The sequence below is a fragment of the Zalophus californianus genome, chromosome 4 (genome assembly GCF_009762305.2).
Source record: "Zalophus californianus isolate mZalCal1 chromosome 4, mZalCal1.pri.v2, whole genome shotgun sequence".
Taxonomy (NCBI): domain Eukaryota; kingdom Metazoa; phylum Chordata; class Mammalia; order Carnivora; family Otariidae; genus Zalophus; species Zalophus californianus.
The window spans coordinates 35,186,915-35,207,445 of record NC_045598.1 but is presented as its reverse complement, the minus strand read 5'-3'; the positions used below and the strand labels follow the sequence as shown (position 1 = coordinate 35,207,445).

General features: G+C 53.5%; 2 protein-coding genes across 4 annotated transcripts; one reads left to right on the top strand and one right to left on the bottom strand.

Moving 5' to 3' along the window:
- Nucleotides 1-129: 129 nt before the first annotated feature.
- On the bottom strand, nt 130-17,085 carry PLK3 (polo like kinase 3). Its single transcript, XM_035727099.1, is given in 24 exon segments — nt 130-351; nt 462-473; nt 475-579; nt 749-878; nt 1,011-1,173; nt 1,267-1,350; nt 1,512-1,577; nt 1,580-1,604; nt 1,844-1,882; nt 1,884-1,936; nt 2,124-2,247; nt 2,376-2,429; nt 2,432-2,576; nt 2,670-2,765; nt 3,579-3,628; nt 3,630-3,667; nt 3,749-3,830; nt 3,832-3,879; nt 4,022-4,138; nt 4,227-4,334; nt 4,540-4,716; nt 4,718-5,998; nt 12,457-13,184; nt 16,971-17,085. Coding segments are annotated over 22 exon segments (1,941 nt in total). The 5' UTR covers nt 4,751-5,998; nt 12,457-13,184; nt 16,971-17,085; the 3' UTR covers nt 130-159.
- On the top strand, nt 13,553-20,145 carry BEST4 (bestrophin 4). Of its 3 annotated transcripts, XM_027603525.2 has the most exons (10): nt 13,558-15,115; nt 15,544-15,707; nt 15,794-15,888; nt 16,462-16,695; nt 16,882-17,036; nt 17,481-17,558; nt 17,845-18,042; nt 18,164-18,244; nt 18,352-18,506; nt 18,669-20,144. In XM_027603525.2, exons 2-10 carry the CDS (start codon nt 15,556-15,558, stop codon nt 18,940-18,942), a joined length of 1,422 nt encoding a protein of 473 aa, XP_027459326.1. In that variant the 5' UTR covers nt 13,558-15,115; nt 15,544-15,555; the 3' UTR covers nt 18,943-20,144. The 3 variants fall into 3 exon arrangements, with proteins under 3 accessions (XP_027459320.1, XP_027459326.1, XP_027459333.1); XM_027603519.2 differs by having other exon boundaries at nt 13,553-15,115; nt 16,462-17,036; nt 18,669-20,145; XM_027603532.2 differs by lacking the exons at nt 13,558-15,115; nt 15,794-15,888 and having other exon boundaries at nt 15,552-15,707; nt 16,462-17,036; nt 18,669-20,145.
- The last annotated feature ends 386 nt before the right edge of the window (nt 20,146-20,531 follow it).

The following is a 20,531-nucleotide window of genomic DNA, read 5'->3' as shown; positions in this document are numbered from 1 at the left end:
TAAAGCTGTGTCCCTGATTCCCTGGGGGATTCAGCCCAGAGCCCCCAGTGAAGGCACCAAAGGGACAGGGAGGCCCACAAAGGCAAGGGCCAGAGCCTTACAGGCACAGGCCTCAGACCTGAGGGCTTTAGGTCATGGCCTGCTCTGCAGGTTAGGGCCCTAGGAGGGGCAGCGGTCCCGGAGCAGACGCAGAGCATAGCGGAGCCGCTGCCGCAGGTCTGGGGAGCAGCCCAGCTGGCGCAGGTGGGAAGCGAGGTAAGTACAAGCACTACGGTTGCGGGCCAACGAAAGTCACAAGCAGGGCTCCCAGCCACTGAGGATCAGCTTGGTGTGGTCTCCGTAGAAGTTTACCTGTGCACAGAAGGGTGGCACTGATCAGGGTCTAGGCCCCAGGTCCAGTTTCCTCCCCAGCACCATGGGCCTCCCAGACCTTCCCCCCCAAGTCCAGGAGGGGTTCTCACCTGGACAGTGCCAATCACTGAACAGCATGAGTAGGGCCTGATCCGTCTTGACCCACTGCAGCAGGAGTGGGGGGACAGGCACCTCCACACTTCCCTCCACACTGGGCAGATCTCCACCCTGGGGGCAGGAGCAGGTCACTTGTCTGGCACGAATCACGCCCCTCCTCCTTGATGTCTCCCATAGAGGTTCAGCCTCTAGCTCTAAGCCCCCCAACGCTCCCGCCAAGGCGAATAGGAAGGGATTAGGATGTGTTAATCCTCAATGTGCCCCACTCCAGTCCACACACCTTCATGAGATGCTGCTCCATGTAGGAGGCAAAATACCGGAGGACACCCAGCTGAGGCTGCAGGGCCTGAGGCACAGCACCCACAGAGAAGGAAAAGTGCTTTGTGCTGGTGGGGTTGTAGTGCACAGTCCTGGAGGAGAGGAGACGAGAGGTCAGAGGGAGCCCGGCACCGATGCCCGTTCCCTGGAGACCCCAGGACACCCCAGTGCAGAAGAAGCACCACACGTGCTGGGCACAATGGCACTCCCAGAACAGCACTTACTTTCTGTTGGCTGAAAGGGCCATGTGTGTGCCATTGTTGAAAAGCACAGCCACACGGCGGCTGGACAGTTGATACCCAAAGCCAAATTTGTTGGAGTAGTCAACCCACTTGCTGACCCATACCAGAGGCTCCGGCTGTGCAAGGGGAGCTGGGTTCTGTTCCGCTGTCACGGAAGAGGAAGGAGTGAGGACCTGTTCCCCACCTTTCAGCCAAAGAACTCCCAACCACCATTCACCATATCGGACCCCACCCTTACCTGGGGGCATGAAGGCCAGGCAGTTTCTCAAAGCACAGAGGGCTGACTCCACCACTGTGGCCACAGTCAGACCTTCTTCAAACCCTGAAGGGAACAGGGCACCTGGAATTAGGCATTAGTTCGCCAGGACACAGGCCATGTCTGACACTCCTTCCCTCTGGTCCCTGGTCTTAGCCCCAACAACCTCTAGCACCTCTCATCCATCTCCTTTAGCACCTCTCAGCCATCATGAGATGGCTGCTCACCATCTCCACTGCTCGCCAATGTCCCACGGGGTGAACTGTCTTCAGGCACTGTCTCTACCAAGCTGAGGGGGCAGGACCAGAAGCTGCTGGAGCCTGGATGGTTGGGAAGGAGAAGGGAGTGAGATAGGCCTCAAAATCCAAATCCTCGAGAGTCCATGGCCCAGCCTTGCCCTGGCAGCCAGGGCACCCCAGGTCAGCCCGCCTGGCTAATGAGACACAGCCAATTAGGCCACCACGAGGCTAGATGCTTCACTAGCTTCTTTTATCCCAGGCTTCCTGCAGCAGCTAGGGTGAGAGTGAGTCAGGGCACACTACCCATGTGAGTCCCTCACCTCAGGCCTGGCATCTTGATGGCCAATGGACGTCCGAGTGGAGGCCATTCACCAAACAGGAGACCTCATCCCGCTCCTCAGGATGGTTTTTACCTGGGTAGGGGAAGATACAACCCTCATATCCTGCCCACCCCCCACCCCCAGACTTCCTGCAGGGATACAGATGGGCACATGCTCTCCCCCGGGGGTTCAGAGGCGTTCACACTCATGCCCCCACAATATAGGTACCAAGCCCCCCTGCCACGCTCTATCCTTCACACCACTGACATTCCAGACTTACTTTTCTTCTTCCTGCCAAAGAGGCTCTTGGTAACTTTGACAAACAGGATCCTAGCTGTGTTAAGGGGTATCAGGTCTGGGACTGTCACACAGCTGCTCACAGGGAGCCGGTCAGGGGTGTAGCCCTAAGGAGGGAAGTCAAAGTCAAGTGAGAGCAAAGAAGGGAGGCCCCAGGAGGCCCTGTCACCTACCCCCACTGAATCCCCCTGGGAACATGCAGAGTTGACTTAGATGTCTGGGGAGCCCACAGGACCTTGGTAAAGAAGTCATAGCGCAGGATCTGGTCAAATTGAGGGGCGGTCTTGGGGTCGAGGCTCGAAGGATGGCAGCCAGGAGCTGCCGGGCAGGCAGTGAGAGGCTGGCGGGCAGTGTGTAGTGAACCTGTTTGATGCAGCGATATGTCTCCTTCAAGTCAACTGTCTCAAAGGGGGGATTGCCGCACAGCAGTGTGTACCTGAAGGGCAGAAGATGAGGGCATCAGGACTATAGCGGAAGGTACACACCCCACCCGGGCCCCCACCAGTGTACGATGACCCTGGGGCTCACATGGACACAGCCCAAGGACCACACGTCTGCCTCAGGGCCATGGCCCTGTCTCTGCAGCACTTCTGGAGCCACATAGTTGGGGGTGCCACAGATGGTTCTGAAAAGGGGCAGGGAGAAAGAAAGAAGAAGGTTCAGGACCCAGCCTGGCTAGCCCCCCCTTCCCTGCCCCCACTCTGAGTCCAGACAAAGCAGCTGCCTGTCACCAAAGGCAAGAGAACTCCTGCTTGTCCTGGGACAATGGATGCTGGGGATGGCAAGCTGAGTCCCCGCCCACCCGCCTGGCCCAGCTGCTCAGCTGCTTGGCAGGACAGGGGAGGCCTTGACACCCCACCCCAGCCCCCTCCTCCAAGGTTAGCAGAGGGTCCATCATGGATCCTTTCCTCAGTCAGTCCCCCACTCCCGTCTGTCAGACACCCATACCGGCTGTCACCTCCCTATGGTCTGTGCCACACACAAACCAACACCAGCTGTCCTATTCCCCCAAAACCACTCATTGGCCGCACATGCTATCTGTTGTCACTCACACCCAGTCATTGTGGGCACAGCAGGGTCTTCTTACACCGGGTGTCATGTCCTGCCATTACCACACTCAGTCTGTCTCACACACACATTGCTTATGTCACCTTCCCCCATCCACACATAGGATCAGGTCCAACATCTCCGAGAATCCTTACACCCCCATCTGTCTCAGGGACTCCAACACCAACAGGACCCTCAGCCTTTCCACAGTCCCTGTAACTCCAGCTGCCACCTCCACCTTCCCACACACACACAAACAACCCCATCATCCCTTTCCTATCTATCACACACACACATCAGGCAGTCATCATGCCTCCCACATACATAACTCACTGTCACGCACGTCATCGTGTCACACAGACCATGGCCACCCCTCTCCTCAAACACTCACTTCTTCCTATGTTCCGGGGGTTCCAACCGGGTTGCCAGCCCAAAGTCCCCCCATCTTCAGTTCCATGTTCTCAGTGATAAAAAAATTCCCTGAATGGGGGCAGAGAGGTGTGTCAGAGTCCTTTCTCTATGCCGCCCCAACCCCCAATCCTGCTGGCCCGGGAGTCTCACCCAGCTTGAGGTCTCGATGCAGGATGCCCCGCTGGTGCAAGTACTTGAGTCCGGAAAGGATCTGGCGCAGGTAGTAGCGCACCCTCTGGCTCCAACAGAGTGTGCCGAGCCTTCCAGATGTGGGCCAGGGACTGCAGAGAGCCACCACTTCAGCCCCTGATTCCGCCCTCTCTGACCCTCCCTCCATCTGCGTTCACCGAGGAAGAGACAGGGCTCCAGCTTTGGGTCTTAAGGGCCCCTTTTCCCTCTCCCACTCTCACAGTCACCGCTCACCTTTCGGCTGCAGAGTTCCAGGAAAATGTATATGTTATCAGCATCCTCAAAGTGGTGCGAGAAACGCACGATGTGGCGGTGCTGCAGGCCGCGGTGCAGCTCAATCTCGTTTAGGATCTGCAATGGGGGCGCGGGGTGGTCATCCCTCAAGGGCTCCCTCACCACTTTCCCCACCCCACCCCTGGTCCGCTGGGCCCGGGCCCACCTTCTCGCGCTGATGCGGCTTGGTGATGCGGCTCTGTGAGATGACTTTGACCGCGTAGGCGTTGCCAGTCTCTGTGTCAGTGGCCTCATAGCAGCGGGCAAAGCCCCCCCTATGGGGAGGGGGCATCAGGCAGAGCGCTCCAGGACAGCCAAGTCTGGCCCGCAGACGTCCCCCGCGCCGAGGACAAGCGTCCCCGCGCCGAGGACAAGCGTCCCCGCGCCGAGGGCAAGCGCCCCCGCCCCACCCGGCGCCGTCAAGGAGGCCAGCAGGGACCCCCTCCTCCCCTCGCTAGCACACCACCCCACCAGTTCACCTTGCCCAACAGGCGGCCTTTGAAGTAGGTGCGACCGCTGCGCGGGTCGGTGATAAGTCGCCCTGGGTCCGTCGCCGGTGGCCCAGCCAGCATCTCCAGCTCAGGTCCCGGCGTGGCACTCCCAGGCGGCCCGGGCCCGGCAGGGGGCGCGGGCGGGGCGGCCGCACGGGGGAAAGGGGCGCGGGGATAGGAAGCTGGCGGCGGGCTCCATGCAGGCGGTGCGTCGCAGCGCCGGCCCGGCTTGTTTCGGTTCCGCCCGGCCCGGGCCGCGCGTGGCGCTGCCGGGATTTGCTACGCTGCGCTCGCGCCCGAGGGAGCCCGGCGTTTTTATCAATGAACGCCCGTCTCCTCCCCCGGCGTCTCGTCATTAAGAGCCCGCCCCCTTCCAGGCGGCGAGTCACCTAGAAGCCACGCCCCTCCCCGGTCTTACGTCACCAAGAAGCTCCTCCCTCCCACTCAACGCAAGTCCAGGCCCAGCCTCCCACCCACGCCTTAAAGAGCAACAGTGCTGGTGGTCACCGTGCGGGTGCGACCAGAATGTAGGGGTCAGCCGTTTCTCCGTACCCCTCTCTCTACGCCCTGGTGACCGAGAGTCTCGTTCATGGGGTCTCTTTCTTTCCCCATCTTTCGGGACTTTTTCTGAAGTCTGAGTGGGGCTGGGTGTCTCCCCAAGGGACACTCCCTCCCGGGGCTTGGGGAGTCTCCCCAAGCAACTAGATAGACCAGCGATCCTGGCGGGAAGGGAGAGGCAGGGGCGGCGCTCGCTTTCGCCAGGGGGCGTCACCAACACTTCCTTTTAAGTGCGCGAGATCTTCGCCCTGGTCCCGTGCCCTAGGCCAGAGCCCCCGGGTCCCAGCCTGGTACTACCCCCCTTTAGGGCTTGGGAAGAATTGCACACTCCTGCGCCTGGCTTGGGACGGGCGGGGGCGGGTGGAGGAGGCGGAGGCTGCCACGCTTGAGTTTTGGCGTCAGACAGCCCAGCATTCAAGGTTTTTACCCTGTGCCTCGTCGTATCCTCTGTTACCCTCCTCCACAACCTTGAGAGTTAGATCTCGGGTTCTGGCGGGATCCCCTATTCCCTTTCCTGAAAACACCTACTGCTTGAGTCAGCAGTCAGAAGGCCAGAAAGTGAAGAATGGGAATTAGGATTTTCTCAAATCTAGTGCCAGTTGGGCAGGTGGTCCTGGGGCCATGTGGACAGCTAGACCCCTAGTTCATGCCCACCCTTCCCAGGGCCAGAAACAGAGAGGTAGGGGTCTTAACCCCTCTGGAGTGTTTGTCCCAGTTATCACAGGCCTCCCCCTGGCCTTGTCCTTCTCATCTCTCTGCCCTCACTCTGTCCCATTCAATCAATCATTAAGCCAGTCAGGCCTCGAAGATCTATTGAGAGTACCTGCTAAATGCCAAGCACTGGCTGAACAAGGCTGTTCAAGGTTGCAGCCCTCATTTAGTCCACACTCTGCAGGATGGAAACAGACAATAGGCAGGTCATCGTAGGCTTTGAAAAGTGCTATGAAAGAAGTCAACAGAAGAGTAACCAAAGAGCTTGTTTTAGAAAGAGTAGCCAGGAGAGTCAACAAATATTGATTAGAACCTAATTCCTATCAGTTTTATCTCCCCAAAGCTAAAAATCTCTGTGAAGTACCCACTTCCCTCCATCTTCCCCTCACAACGGGAGTTGTAGTCGCTCCTGTTGGGATTATTGATCATTGCCACAGCACCTTGCTGCTCTCCCCGCCTTCCACTGTCATCTCCGTTGCATCCTTCCTCCATGTTTGCCCGCCCCAGGCCCTCTAACCTCACCCTTCATGGCCACTGATGGGAGAGAACCAAATAGCCTGAAATGGGGATTGATGACTAATAGCTCAGATGGGGGGGGGAGGTGAGGGGGTGGGGGTGCTTAAGTGCCATAGTCAGGAGTTTGGTTTTTATCCTACAAGTCAACAATTTTCCATTGGGGAGATGGTAGTGGTGGGGCCAGAAAGGACAGATCTACAGGGAAAATGAGGCTGAAGCATGTGTAGTTTGAAAAGGCATATTTGTGGGGCGCCTGGGTGGCTCAGTCATTTAAGTGTCTGCCTTGGGCTCAGGTCATGATCCCAGGGTCCTGGGATTGAGCCCCGCATCGGGCTCCCGGCTCAGTGGGGAGTCTGCTTCTCCCTCTCCCACTCCCCCTGCTTGTGTTCCCTCTCTCGCTGTGTATCTATCTCTCTGTCAAATAAATAAATAAAATATTTTAAAAAGAAAAAAGAAAAGGCATATTTGAGGGGCGCCTGGGTGGCTCAGTTGGTTAAGCGACTGCCTTCAGCTCAGGTCATGATCCCGGGGTCCTGGGATTGAGCCCCGCATCAGGCTCCCTGCTCGGCCAGAAGCCTGCTTCTCCCTCTCCCTCTCCCTCTCCCCCTGCTTGTGTTCCCTCTCGCGCTGTCTCTCTTTCTCTCTCCATTAAGTAAATAAAATCTTTAAAAGAAAAGAAGAAAAGGCATATTTGAGTTTGCAATTTTATATTTGGAAAATAAAGCAAAATATCTTCATATTAGTTTGGTAGGGCTGCCGTAACAAAATACTACACCACTAGATGGCTTACACAACAGAAATGTATTTTCTCATAGTTCTGAAGGCTGGAAGTCCAAGCTCAGAGTATTGACAAGGTTGATTCTGCTAAAAAGAAAACCACAGCCCTCAGATGGCGTTTTTTGGGCCAGGCCACGTCACCAAGCCAGGCTTAATACCTGATCTAATTGCAGTTTCCACACCCCACCACCCCAGAAATATCAATCTTAACCCTCAATCCCCCAAAGAAAGAAAGGTGATCTGCATGATAAGACCCCCTGCTCTTCCTCCTAGGGAAAGTGACCTTGGCCTGAAACAATCCTTTTATTTTGCTTCTAACTTTCTGTCCCAAGCTCCTTCCTATAAAAACTTTCCATTTTGAACAAACTCCTCAGATCCCTCCTCAACTTGCTAGATGGATTCATGACTCATTTAATAAAGCCATTAGGTCTTCAAATTTACTTAGTTGAATTTTCCTTTTTAAGATTTTATTTATTTAGGGGCACCTGGGTGGCTCAATCGGGCTCCCTGCCCAGTGGGAAGCCTGCCCCTCTCTCTCCCTCTGCCACTCGTTCCCCCTGCTTATGCACTCTTTCTCTCTCTCTCTCTCTCAAAAATAAAAATCTTAAAGATTTTAGAGAGAGAGCGCTCGCACTTCAGTAGGAGCAGGGGGAGGGGCAGAGAGGGAAGGAGGGGGCTCAATCCCACAACCTTGAAACCATGACTCCAGCCAAAATCAAGAGTCAGAGGCTCAAACCGACTGAGCCACCCCAGGTGCCCCTGAATTTTGTTTTTTTGTTTTGTTTCAAAGATTTTATTTACTGGAGCACCTGAGTGGCTCAGTCGTTAAGCGTCTGCCTTTGGCTCAGGTCATGATCTCAGGGTCCTGGGATTGAGCTGGCCTTGGGCTCCCTGCTCGGCGGAGGCCTGCTTCTCCCTCTCCCACTCCCCCTGCTTGTGTTCCCTCTCTCACTGCATCTCTCTGTCAAATAAATAAATAAAAAGATTTTATTTCTTCTTTGACAGAGAGAGAGGGCGGGAGTAACAAACAGGGGGAGCAGCAGAGGCAGAGGGAGAAGCAGGCTTCCCGCGGAGCAGGGAGCTCCACATGGGGGCTCGATCCCAGGACCCTGGGATCATGACCTGAGCCAAAGGCAGATGCTTAATGACTGAACCACCCAGGTGTCCCTGAATTTGTTTGTTAACAAATTCTTCTGAGGTTTCTCTCTTGGTTTGTAGATGGTGGTCCTCTCCCTTTGAGTTCACATGATCTTTCTTTTTTTAACTTAAGTATAATTGACATACATCTTATATTAGTTTCAGGTATACAACGTGGATTTGACAATTCTACACATTACTCAGTGCTCACCACCCTAAGTGTAGTCACCATACATTATTGTAATAGTGACTACATTCCCTATGGTGTACTTTTAATCTCCATCTGTGTGACTTATTTTATAACTGGAAATTTTTACTTTTTTTTTTTAGTTTTTATTTATTAACTTCTCAGAGAGAGAGCATGCACAAGCAGGGAGAGCAGCAGGCAGAGGGAGAAGCAGGCTCCCCACTGAGCAAGGAGCCCCATGTGGGACTTGATCCCAGGACCCTGGGATCATGATCTGAGCTAAAGGCAGACACTTAACTGACTGAGCCACCCAGGTGTCCCGAAATTTCTACCTCTTAATCCCCTTTATGTAGATGATCTTTTTCTCTGTGTGTCCTAATCTCTTCTCATAAAAACCACAGTTGAGCATCTGCCTTCAGCTCAGGTATGATCTCGGTCCCGGGATTGAGCCCCGTGTGTTAGGCTCCCTGCTCAGTGAGAAGCCTGCTTCTCCCTCTCCCTCTGCCACCCCTTTGTGCAAGTGCTCTCTCTCTCTCTCTCTCTCTCGTGCACGCACCCGCGTGCTCTCTCTCAACTAAATAAATAAAATCTTAAAACAAAAAACAAAAACACCAGTCGAATCAGACACGGGTCCACCTAACAGCTTCGTTTTTAACTTACCTCTTTAAAGGTTCAGTCTCCAAATACAGTCACATTCTAAAGTACTGGGGGTTAAGACTTTGTACAGAGTCAAAACCTTACCACCACCCATCTTAGGTCTTCAGATGAAACTCTTCAATAAAAATATTAATGAAAGAAAAACAAACACAAGTTTATTAACATGTATAACTTGTGCATGGAAGAAAGGGAGAGAACCAGGGAAAAATGAGTAACTCTCTCGTCCAGCTTAGAATTCAGGCTTAACAAGATGTCCATGGACAGATGAATGGATAAAGAAGATGTGGTATATATACACAATGGAATATTATGCAGCCATCAAAAGGAATGAGATCTTGCCATTTGCAACGACGTGGATGGAACTGGAGGGTGTTATGCTGAGTGAAATAAGTCAATCAGAGAAAGACATGTATCAAATGACCTCACTGATATGAGGAATTCTTAATCTCAGGAAACAAACTGAGGGTTGCTGGAGTGGGGGGAGTGAGGGACGGGATGGCTGGGTGATAGACATTGGGGAGGGTATGTGCTATGGTGAGTGCTCTGAATTGTGCAAGACTGTTGAATCATAGATCTGTACCTCTGAAACAAATAATGCAATATCTGTTAAGAAAAAAAAAAGAAGAAGAAGATAGCAGGAGGGGAAGAATGAAGGGGGGGAATCGGAGGGGGAGACCAACCATGAGAGACATGGACTCTGAAAAACAAACTGAGGGTTCTAGAGGGGAGGGGGGTGGGGGGATGGGCTAGCCTGGTGATGGGTATTAAAGAGGGCACGTTCTGCGTGGAGCACTGGATGTTATGCACAAACAATGAATCATGGAACACTACATCCAAAACTAACGATGTAATGTATGGTGATTAACATAACAATAAAAAAATTTAAAAAAAGAAAAAAAAGAATTCAGGCTTAAATACCATCTTAATAAGGAAAAGGGAAGGGAAATATAGGCCTCTTAAGGAAAAGTAAATGATTTCTAGAAAAGATGAATGGACCCTTAGAAAAATGGATGGGAGATATGATAATTTGTGACCAAGTTTGTCTGGATGTGGTATAGACTTCTAGTTTCCTCCCCTGTGATATGAGAAGAAACTCCCAGGAAGGGCATTTATGCCGATCGAGTCCTTTTAGAGATTCGTCTTTAGGCAGATAAGGGGAGTTCAGAGAAGGCCTCTCTCTGCATTTGCTGTTTTTCAAGTACCTACAGTTCAAAATAGTCAATATGCTAAAATGGCATATTGGGTGCCATATTCTGTTACCCTTCACTGTCTTCTCCCCTTGGGAGGTTAACAAGATTTTTGAGCCCTCCTCCAGAAACCAGGACATCAGGAGGAGATCCTCCTGAATGTTGTAACTAAAGGGCCTGGCAGTCTCCTCTGCCTCCTCCCTCAGTGTAACATATGCTGCCATGAATGGATCTTATGCACCTGCCATGCACCAGGCGCTGGGCTAAGCATTTATGCTATTGACTGCTCACAGTAGCTTTATGATGAGGATGTGATTATTATTCCCATTTCACAGATGAAGAAACTGAGGCTCAAGGGGTTAAGCTGTTCACTCAAGGTCACATGCAGCTATCAAGGGGTAGAGTTAAGTTCTGAACCCAAGAGGTCTGACTCCACTATTCACCACTGCCTGACTTTTCTGGAGGTCACAGTTTCTCTGTCCTTGTACCTACCCTCCTTCTACACTGCTCCATGTCTCCATGTCCCTGTTATTAATGCTCTTTCTCCTCCCCCAAGCCAAAAATCTCACAATTTCTGCCCAAGCTGAGGTTTTTCAGAGTTCTCTGGGTCTCCATCCTCTAGAGGATGCTGTCAGACCTTGCTGCCCCTAGTTGAGCATGTGTCCCACATTCCTTGCCCCCTTGGCAGCTCAGTCAGAATCTCTCTCTCTTTTTAAAGATTTTTCTGTATTTCTTTCTTTCTCGCTCTCTCTGAAAGGAAGAAAGAAAGAAAGAAAGAAAGAAAGAGAAAGAAAGAAAGAAAGAAAGAAAGAAAGAAAGAAAGAAAGAAAGAAAGAAAGAAAGAAAGAAAGAAAGAAAGAAAGAAAAGAAAGAAGGAAAAAGAGAGCACAAGCAAGGGGAGGGGCAGAGGGAGAAGGAAAGAGAGAATCTCCAGCAGACTCCGTGCTGACCACAGAGCCCAATGCAGAGTGCCTGGGTGGCTCAGTGGGTTAAGCATCCGACTCTTGATTTCGGCTCAGGTTTGGTCTCAGGGTCGTGGGATTGAGCCCCGTGTCGGGCTCCATGCTCAGTGGTGAGTCTGCTGGAGATTCTCTCCCTCTCCCTCTCCCTCTGCCCCTCCCCTTCTGAAATAAATAAAATCTTAAAAAAAAAAAAGAATCAGATGCTTAACCCACTGAGCCACCCAGGCACCTCTCAGAATCAGAATCTCTTGGGCGCCTGGGTGGCTCAGATGGTTAGGCGTCTGCCTTTGGCTCAGGTCATGATCCCAGGGTCCTGGGATCGAGTCCCGCATTGGGCTCCCTGTTCCTTGGGAGCCTGCTTCTCCCTCTGCCTCTCTCTCTCTTTCTCTCTGTCTCTCATGAATAAATAAATAAAATCTTAAAAAAAAAAAAGAATCAGAATCTCTTGACAGTGTCAGGTCACTGAGGTCAAGGGAGTCTTTGAAGAGTGAGAGCTGCCAACGGGCGCCTGGCTGCCTCAGTCAGTACAGCATGTGACTCTTAATCTCAGGGTTGTGAGTTTGAGACCCACATTGGATGGGGAGCCTATCTGAAATTAAAAAAAAAAAATGAGAGCTGCCAAGTAAGGGTAGAACTTGGGAGGGGGCCGTTGGAATCAGCAATGAGATCTCAGGTGTCTTTGGTGGGTGCAGAGGCAGAAGTACTAAAGCCAAACCAGAGAGATGCTCTAGCTACAGCAGCGTTTCATACTTACCATGTGCTATTCTGAGCACTTTATAAATATTAATTCATTCATTATTCACAACTCTATGAGAAAGGTATTATCCTATTTCCCTATGGGGAACTTAAACACAGAAATGTTTAACGTTTTGCCCAAGGTCACAAAGGTAATTCACAGTGTTCAGATTTGAAAATCTGGGCAGTCTGGCTCCCAGACTCCATGCTGTAAACTGCCAAGCCATATAGCCAACTCCGGGCTGTGAGGAGGGGAGAGAGCCATGGGCGGTTAGGACCAGAAGAGAGTGAGAGGCAAGAACTGGAGGACAGATAAAGGGTGGAGTAAATGATTTACAGGTGGAGTGGTTCCCTCTCCTGGACCATAAACCAAAGGGACCTGTCAGCAGCTGGGAAGGGAGATAAGGTGACTCAGGAGGGAAGGGCTGGGTGGGGACTGCGGACTCCCCTTCCTGGAGTGAGGCTTCGAGTCCTGTACCTTTATCACATGGTTCTGTGGGAAGTTCGCAGCCCGGTGATCCAGAGTGTTGGTAACAGGCAGGAGGGTGAGGGCCACAAAAGCAGATGGGGGGCGATGAGTGAAATGCAGCAGCCTGGGTTGTCCTCAAGGAAGCTCCCAGGATCTCAGGGCCTAAGCTCCTCCAGTCCCAGGCCTGGGCCCCCAGGTACAAGACTCTTTAAGTGGTATGCAGCCCAGAATGCTCTAGAAAAGCCACAGATCAGAGCTTGGGATGGGTTGCACAGCCATGATGGCTGAGGCCCCAGAGCTGTATCTCACCCTCCCCAGGAGAGAGGTCCTGGGTCTTCCAGACCTCTGAGACACATGCACATGCACACACACACACACACACACACACAGTCCAGTTCTTTCCTCATATTGACATCTCACCTGGCTCACCTGGGGCCCAAAAAGAGAACATGACTCTTCTGGCCATGAGTAGTTTTCCAGACCTTGTTCATCCAGGAGGTTTCTTAGAAAAAAAGGGAAAGGAGGGCCAGATGTCTTTCAGGTGAAAAGGGAAAAAACTAAAAAGAAAGAAAAGAAAGGAAAAGCAAAGCAAAGCTTGCCTGGGCTCAAGTCCTCCCCAGCTCTATTGAGATGAGTCAGATACAATCCTGTCCTCAAGGGCCACACGGGCTGGAGGGCAGATGAGCCCCGCAGACAGGTCACTGCCCAGTGCGATTTGCTGCTGTAAGTCAGGAAACCTGGAGGGAGGAGGCAGGGGGAAGATCATGGAAAGCTTCCCTGAGGACGCTCTGAGCCGGACCTTGCAGAAGCAGTGAAAAGGAGCTAGGCCAGAGGCTGGTGATGGGAGCAGAGGTGGGAGCATCTCAGAATGCCTTGAGTACCCTACTGAAAAGCCAGGACCTGGCACTGTTTGGCTTGGGGACAGGCCGGAAAGGCTTCAGGGGAAAGGTCTCTGCCTCTTCATCTGCGAAGGAGTAGGTGGAAACTAAAGGGAACACAGACTTGGCTCTTCGTGGTAATAGCAGCCCAGGCTAAATGCCTGCAGTGCTCCAGACTCTGGATACTGTTTCTTTGAATCATCCCAATTGCCCTGTGTGGAAGGTGTTATTGATCTTGTTTTGGAGAGGAGGAAACTGAGGTTCAGAGAGATGAGGTAACTTGTATAAGGCTACAGAGAGCTAGAATTCAAACCCAGGTTTGTCTGACTCCCAAGCTTTTGCTCCTACCACCTCTCCATGCTTCCTGTCTTTAGGAAACGCTTGCAGGTGAGAATCAGCTCACAGTGTGGGGGGAAAGAGCTTCCCAAAACAGGTCAGAAGTGGGACCACCACTCCTGGGGTTTTGTGGGTGATCTCAGCACTGGGTAGGTAATTGAGCTGGTGCCTCAAATATTATTTCCTCTGTTTGAAAGAGGAAGAAACTGAGGCCTAGAAGCAGAAATGGCCACTCAGGATGCTAGATACCCTTAGGAGTCAAGATGCTGGACACAGGGCTGAGGGAGGTCTGCATCCCTAGGCCTGAGTCCCAGACCTGTGGCCTTGTCAGTCCTGTGGAATAGGGATGGGGAATGGTCAAGCCAAGCCCCCCAGAGCCTGCCAGAGCCTAGCTGTGTGGCCAGTGCACAGGACCCTGGTCCCAGGGCTCAAGCCCTTGTTTAGCTCCAACTGGGCCACTTCCAGCCTTTGGAGTTGTGAAACTGAACAAAGGAAACATTTAAAATAGAATCCGGTCGCCAGAATGGGGGGAGTTCTCACACACTACCAATTTGTCCTCAATTGCAGACCCCAACAGGAAGAAGCATACCTTGCATTTTCCAACTGGAAAGGACCTACTTTACTACCCCCTGCAAGAGGGAGAAAGACTTTTTCCTTGTAGAGCAAGAGTCCAGCCAATGAGAAGTTGTCACAACTCAGCCAATGAGAAAACATCACCAACCTCCAGTGGACTTTTGCTCAAAGTAGCCCCCACTCAACTTCCCTTTTCTTTCCTCTATATAACATTCCCCTTCTTTGTTCTCTGGACTTGCCTAGGGTTTGCTGTAGCTTGCATATCCGCATATCCTGAGTTGCAATTCCTCTGTTTTTGAATAAGCCCGTTTTGCTGGTAAAATAACTGGCTGTTTTATTTACAAGCTCCACCAACCAAGTCCATCAACTCAGGCTTCGAATCCTGCCTTCGATGACCTTGAACAAGGTCATTTACCTCTTGGAGCCTCATCTGTAAATGGGGATGTTTCCTGCCCCATGGAGTTGAGATGAGGATTCCATGAGACGCTGATATAGCAGTGCCTTTGGCACAGTGTCCTCAGTCAGTGCTCTGTGATCAGTAGCTGTTAGGATTATAACAATTTATCATCATGCGTCTGTCTTCTCACCTGGAGCGTGGGACAGTAATCCCAGCCAACCTGGTTTCAAGCACATGACGTCATGTGTGTGAGTTGTAGGGTCAGTGCAGATGGCACTTCTGCCACCCAAAGCCTAGCCCAGCCCTGCAGGGGTAGGGAGACACATCTAGTTCCCAGGACCAGGGGAAGCTGGGTGACAGCCTCAATCCATCAATGACAACCTCGGGCCAGCTAAGCTTTATGGGTCCAGCAGATATTTAAGTGCATGCGGTGTGTGGGCTAGTCCAGTTCTGCTTCCTCAGCGCGGGCCGCTGCCCAGAGCAGGTAGGTCGGTGTCACTGGGAGGTGGCAGTACCCGGGGCCTTGGGAGAGCAGCTGTCAGCAAGACCCCAGCGGGTAGTGTAGTAGGTTTGGGCAAGAGTTGGATCTTCTGTCCTCAGGAGTTGTGATCTGGTTCCTTCTGGCCCTGCAAGTGGAAGAGGATCTCGGGGAAGGCTCTTGCATGAGAGCTTATAGATCTAAGCTCCCCTAGGCCCATCCCGTCCTGGCTTGACCCACGTACCACTGAGTTCTGGAGGGGGTGGGGGGGTGCTTTGTCTGCTCTGAAGCTTCTTCCCCTCGTCTACTGACACAGGGTGAAGGCTGGGTGTGTGTGACCAGAGTTGAAGGGAGGGTGCCTGGGCAAGCTATGGAAAAGGTTTGCTGGGAAAGAGGGACAGCTCTGGGGGCAGCTCATGTGACCTCCCACCCAGGACCACAGCACCATGACGGTTTCATACACCCTCAAAGTGGCAGAGGCTCGCTTAGGAGGCTTCTCCAGCTTGCTTCTCCGCTGGAGGGGAAGCATCTACAAGCTCCTCTACAAAGAATTCCTCCTCTTCATTGCCCTGTATGCTCTGCTCAGCATCATCTACCGGTGAGGTCTCAGGGCTGGCCTGGGGTGGGGTGGGTGCTCGGCTGCCCACTTCCCTCTAACCCAGGCTTACAACTGACCTTCCCCAGGCTCCTGCTGACCCAGGAGCAGAGGCATGTGTATGCTCAGGTGGCCCGATACTGTAATCGTTCTGCAGATCTCATCCCCTTATCCTTTGTACTGGGTAAGGCTCCCTCTAATTCTCCCTGGTATCCTTCTGACCATCTTCCCTGACCTTTGGGTTGAGGTGATAGCTCCGAGGGTCAAAGTTACCCCAGCAGCACAGCCTACAGGTCAACCAGAGCAGGCTCAGCAGGCATGGGACTTGCGTCCGGGGTCCAGGATTTCCAGACAGCTAGACCCTGCCTGTCACTTGTTGGACCCTCACTCCACCAAGGGATAAGACACCTGCTGGCTTCAAAATCCCACTCTGTGTCCTGGAGAGGAGCTGGAGAGAGGTGACACCCCCTTTCCACCTTCATGGGAAGCAGGGCTCAGAATTAGCCATTACTTGACCACTTCTCTGCAGGAGGAGGTTTGCACTCCTCCATCCTCCAAGCCTGGCTTAGCAAGGCAGAGGCTTTACGAAGAGGCGTTCCCCCTGACAGCCAGGCAGGACACGGAAGCCAAAGGTGTCCTTCTCCCTGCTTTGGTTCAGCCTCGCCTGGACCAGGTGCTCCGGCTGGGGGGCAGGGCATGCTGACTCCCGGGCTCTCCATCTTTCCTTCCTGTCTCTGCTTCCATGGCGGCCGATCAGGTTTCTACGTGACCCTGGTGGTGAACCGCTGGTGGGCCCAGTATACAAGCATCCCGCTGCCAGACCAGCTGATGTGCGTCATCTCGGCCAGCGTGCATGGCGTAGACCAGCGTGGTCGCCTGCTGCGCCGCACCCTCATCCGCTATGCCAACCTGGCATCCGTGCTGGTGCTGCGCTCGGTCAGCACCCGTGTGCTCAAGCGCTTCCCCACCATGGAGCACGTGGTGGATGCAGGTGTGGACAGGCGCCCCCGCGCTCAGCCTGGCCAACGCAGGTGCCACGCTGGGGAGCCCGGGGGCGGCCCCCCGGGGGCCAGGACCAGAACATGGGCCTCCTGGGAGGGGGGGAGGTCAAACCCTCGAGGGGCACGTCCTAGCGGCAGGGGAGGTGTCTGCGCCCCCACTCACTGTATCTCCTCAGGTTTCATGTCCCAGGAAGAGAGAAAAAAGTTTGAGAGCCTGAAATCCGATTTCAACAAGTACTGGATCCCCTGTGTCTGGTTTACCAACCTGGCCGCCCAGGCCCGGAGGGATGGGCGGATCCGTGATGACATTGCTCTCTGTCTGCTCCTGGAAGTGAGTCGGCTCCAGACCAGGCCTGTCTGACCTCCTTGGCTTTGCAAACTGGAATAATAATTTTAGTACTTAGCACTTAGATGGTGCCAACAACTGTGTACAGCACACAGTTGGAAGCACTGTACATACATTAACTCATCTGGCCTGCAGAACAGCCCTTGGGACATCATTACCATCCCTCTTTCACAGGCAAAAACCTGAGGCACAGAGTGGAAAAGAAACTTGCCCAAGTCACACAGCTAGTCAGGGGAGCTGGGACTCAGGCTGGATCCACAGTCTGTGCTCACAGCTATTTTGCTAGGCTGCTTCCCATCACGCCACCCCCGCACGATAACATCCCTGACAGCAGAATGGGCCTCTAGGCCGAGTTTGTGTTGGGCTCCCCTGTTCTTTCCCCATTCTTCCCTCCTCTCCTCCACCGACATCTTCCTGCTTTTCCCCCAGGAGCTGAACAAGTACCGGGCCAAATGCAGCATGCTATTCCACTATGACTGGATCAGCATCCCTCTCGTCTACACCCAAGTAACTGCCTCTCCCCTCTCCCGTCCCATTGCCTACTGCATGTCCTGTGCGGCATGTGACACAGAGAATTAAAGATGGTACCTGCCCTGGGGCAGTGCAGTCCAGAGAGACACTGAACCACCAAGGGCTCATCCTCAAAGCATCCCCAGACCCCCCCCCCCCCCCGACGCCCCCATCCCCTCTGATGCTGCCACACGTTTTACTTCCTTGTCAGATTCCCTCACTGGCCCTCAGGGTCACGGAGGGCATTTCTCCCTGTCTTACTCAGCCAGGCTTCCTTCTCCAGGTGGTGACCATAGCGGTATATTCCTTCTTTGCCCTCTCCCTGGTTGGCCGCCAGTTCGTGGAGCCTGAGGCAGGGCGGGCCAAACCTCAGGAGCCTTTAGAGCCGGGCCAGGAGGCGGCGTCCACCATGGGGGACCTGGACATGTATGTGCCTCTCACTACTCTGCTGCAGTTCTTCTTCTATGCTGGCTGGCTCAAGGTGGGCACATAGCCCGGTCATACCAGCTTGCTCTGTAGAGATGTGGGTCCAGGGCCCACCTCACCTTTGGGGACAGAGAATGGGGCTCTGAGCCCAGAAAACACTGTCTTACAACCTGTAGGTGGCCGAACAGATTATCAACCCCTTTGGTGAGGATGATGACGACTTTGAGACCAACCAGCTCATAGACCGCAACTTGCAGGTGGGCAGGGGTCTGGGGGCAGTGCCTTGTGCTTTCCTCCTTGCCAGTGCTGGGCCTGGATGTGGAGAGGAGACAGGGGGATCCTCATGGCTTGCTGCCTGCCCCAGGTGTCTCTGTTATCCGTGGACGACATGTACCAAAACCTGCCTCCCGCCGAGAAAGACCTGTACTGGGACGAGGACTCCGCGCAGCCGCCCTACACGGTGGCCACGGCGGCCGAGGCTCTGCGGCCTTCCTTCCTGGGCTCCACCTTCAACCTTCGGTGAGCGGCCTGCGCTGGTGGAGGCAGGGCTTGACCCCAGGTCCTCACCACCGCTCTGGGGGCGCCAATGACTCCGTCGCCTCTGCTCCCCACCCTCTTGGGAAAGCCAGCCCTGGGGTGGCCCTGGCGCCAGGCTCGCTCAGCCCGCCTTCCCACCCGCAGCATGAGCGACGACCCCGAGCAGAGCGTGCAGGTGGAGGCGTCCCCAAGGTCCGCTCGGCCGCTGCCTGCCACGCAGACCCCGCTGCTCGGCCGCTTCCTGGCTGCGGGAGCACCCTCCCCGGCCATCAGCCTCAGGACCTTCGGCCGCGTGCGAGGAACCCCCTGGACCCCGCATGTGCTGCGCTTACGAGCGGAGGAGAGTGGCGACCCCGAGGCCGCGGACCGCATTGAGGAGGCGTCAGTGCGGTCAGAGGACGAGGCCGGGGAGCCCTGATTGGAGGCTGCCGGGCACAGGCCGTCCTGCCCGCCTGCCCCAGGCCTACCTCGGCTCACTTTCTCAACCCCCTGCTGACCTCCAGCGCTATTAGAGCGCTTGCTGTGTCGCTTGCTGTTTCCTGAGCGGGAGAATTCAGGGACGGACCTTGAAGGGGCAATATGGCGGGGCCGGCGTTGGGGCTGGGAATATGCCCATTTTGGCAGAAGGTAGGATGGCTTGCTTGGGGAAGGTGAGGCTGGGGTAAATGGGCGGGGCCTAGGGAACAAGAACCCAGATGCATTAATTTCCTGGGCAATAGGTTGCTGGGCGCGGTCTCAAACCTGCGGGAGCATCAGCTGCACTAAAGGGCCTGTTCAGAATAGTTCCGGGTGCCACTCCCAGAGCTTCTGATTCATTAGATCTGGGATGGAACTCAAGAATTTGCATTTTTAGGGAAGTTCCCAGGTGATGGTGCTGCTGCTGGTCCAGGCATCACAATTTGAGTCCTTTATAAAAAGATGTTGAGGGGCGCCTGGGTGGCTCAGTTGGTTAGGCGACTGCCTTCGGCTCAGGTCATGATCCTGGAGTCCCTGGATCGAGTCCCGCATCGGGCTCCCTGCTCAGCAGGGAGACTGCTTCTCCCTCTGACCCTCCCCCCTCTCATGTGCTCTCTCTCTCTCTCTCAAATAAATAAATAAAATCTTTAAAAAATATATATATAAAAAGATGTTGAGGATATACCTTACCCTGGTAATCTTACTCTGAAGAGGGATCAGAGTGTGTGTGCTGGGGAACTTTTGCTTTACCTGTAATATTCAACTTTTTATTTACAATGAGAATATAATCGTTTATTACTTGTGCAATTACAGTTGTTTAAGTTGGCATGCTGTGAAGTGGGATAAAGATAATATGGTAAAAGCTTGGGAATCTGTCCTGGAGGCTGATCCAACTTAGATGTGAAGGCAGTTGTACACCACCCAGCCTAGACCTTGGGTGGGCGTTTGGACTTCTGAGTGCCTCACCCTTTTCTGCTCCCACCAGCTGAACAGGAGAAAGCATGATTTATGGGGTGAAAGCTGCGAGTCCGGCTCTGTGGCGGGCCTGCAGCGTTGGGGGGGACCCAGCCTCATGGAGCACAGATCGTGTTGACTGAACTGAGCTCCGCGCTGCAAGTTCAGCCCCCACCAAGGAAATTGGTGACTGCCAAAACGGAGTCCTAAGATCAAAGGATGGGACTGATGACAGGACTCGGAGGGAAGAAACAAGGGTGTAGTCGAGGTTGAGCGCAGCCTCTGACATCTGGACATCTGAGGCTGGCTTTGCTACTTTCCTGCTGGGCCACCATGGGTTACAGGCTACCTAAGCCTAGATCTCAAAGTCTAGAGACAAAAGCACCCCAACATAGCCATTCATGTAGGTGTCTGAAGTTTTTCATAGGGTTAGCAGGAGTTAGCCTTGCTTCAGGGCAAGAATGGTCAGCTGAAGGCTTTGGGAATGAATAGTGGATGAATCCAAGACTAAACACACTGGTTCTAGTCACAGATTAGAGGTAGAAGTGAAGGGGAGATATAATCTTGTAGAGCTCAAATTAGGAAATAAAGGCAAAG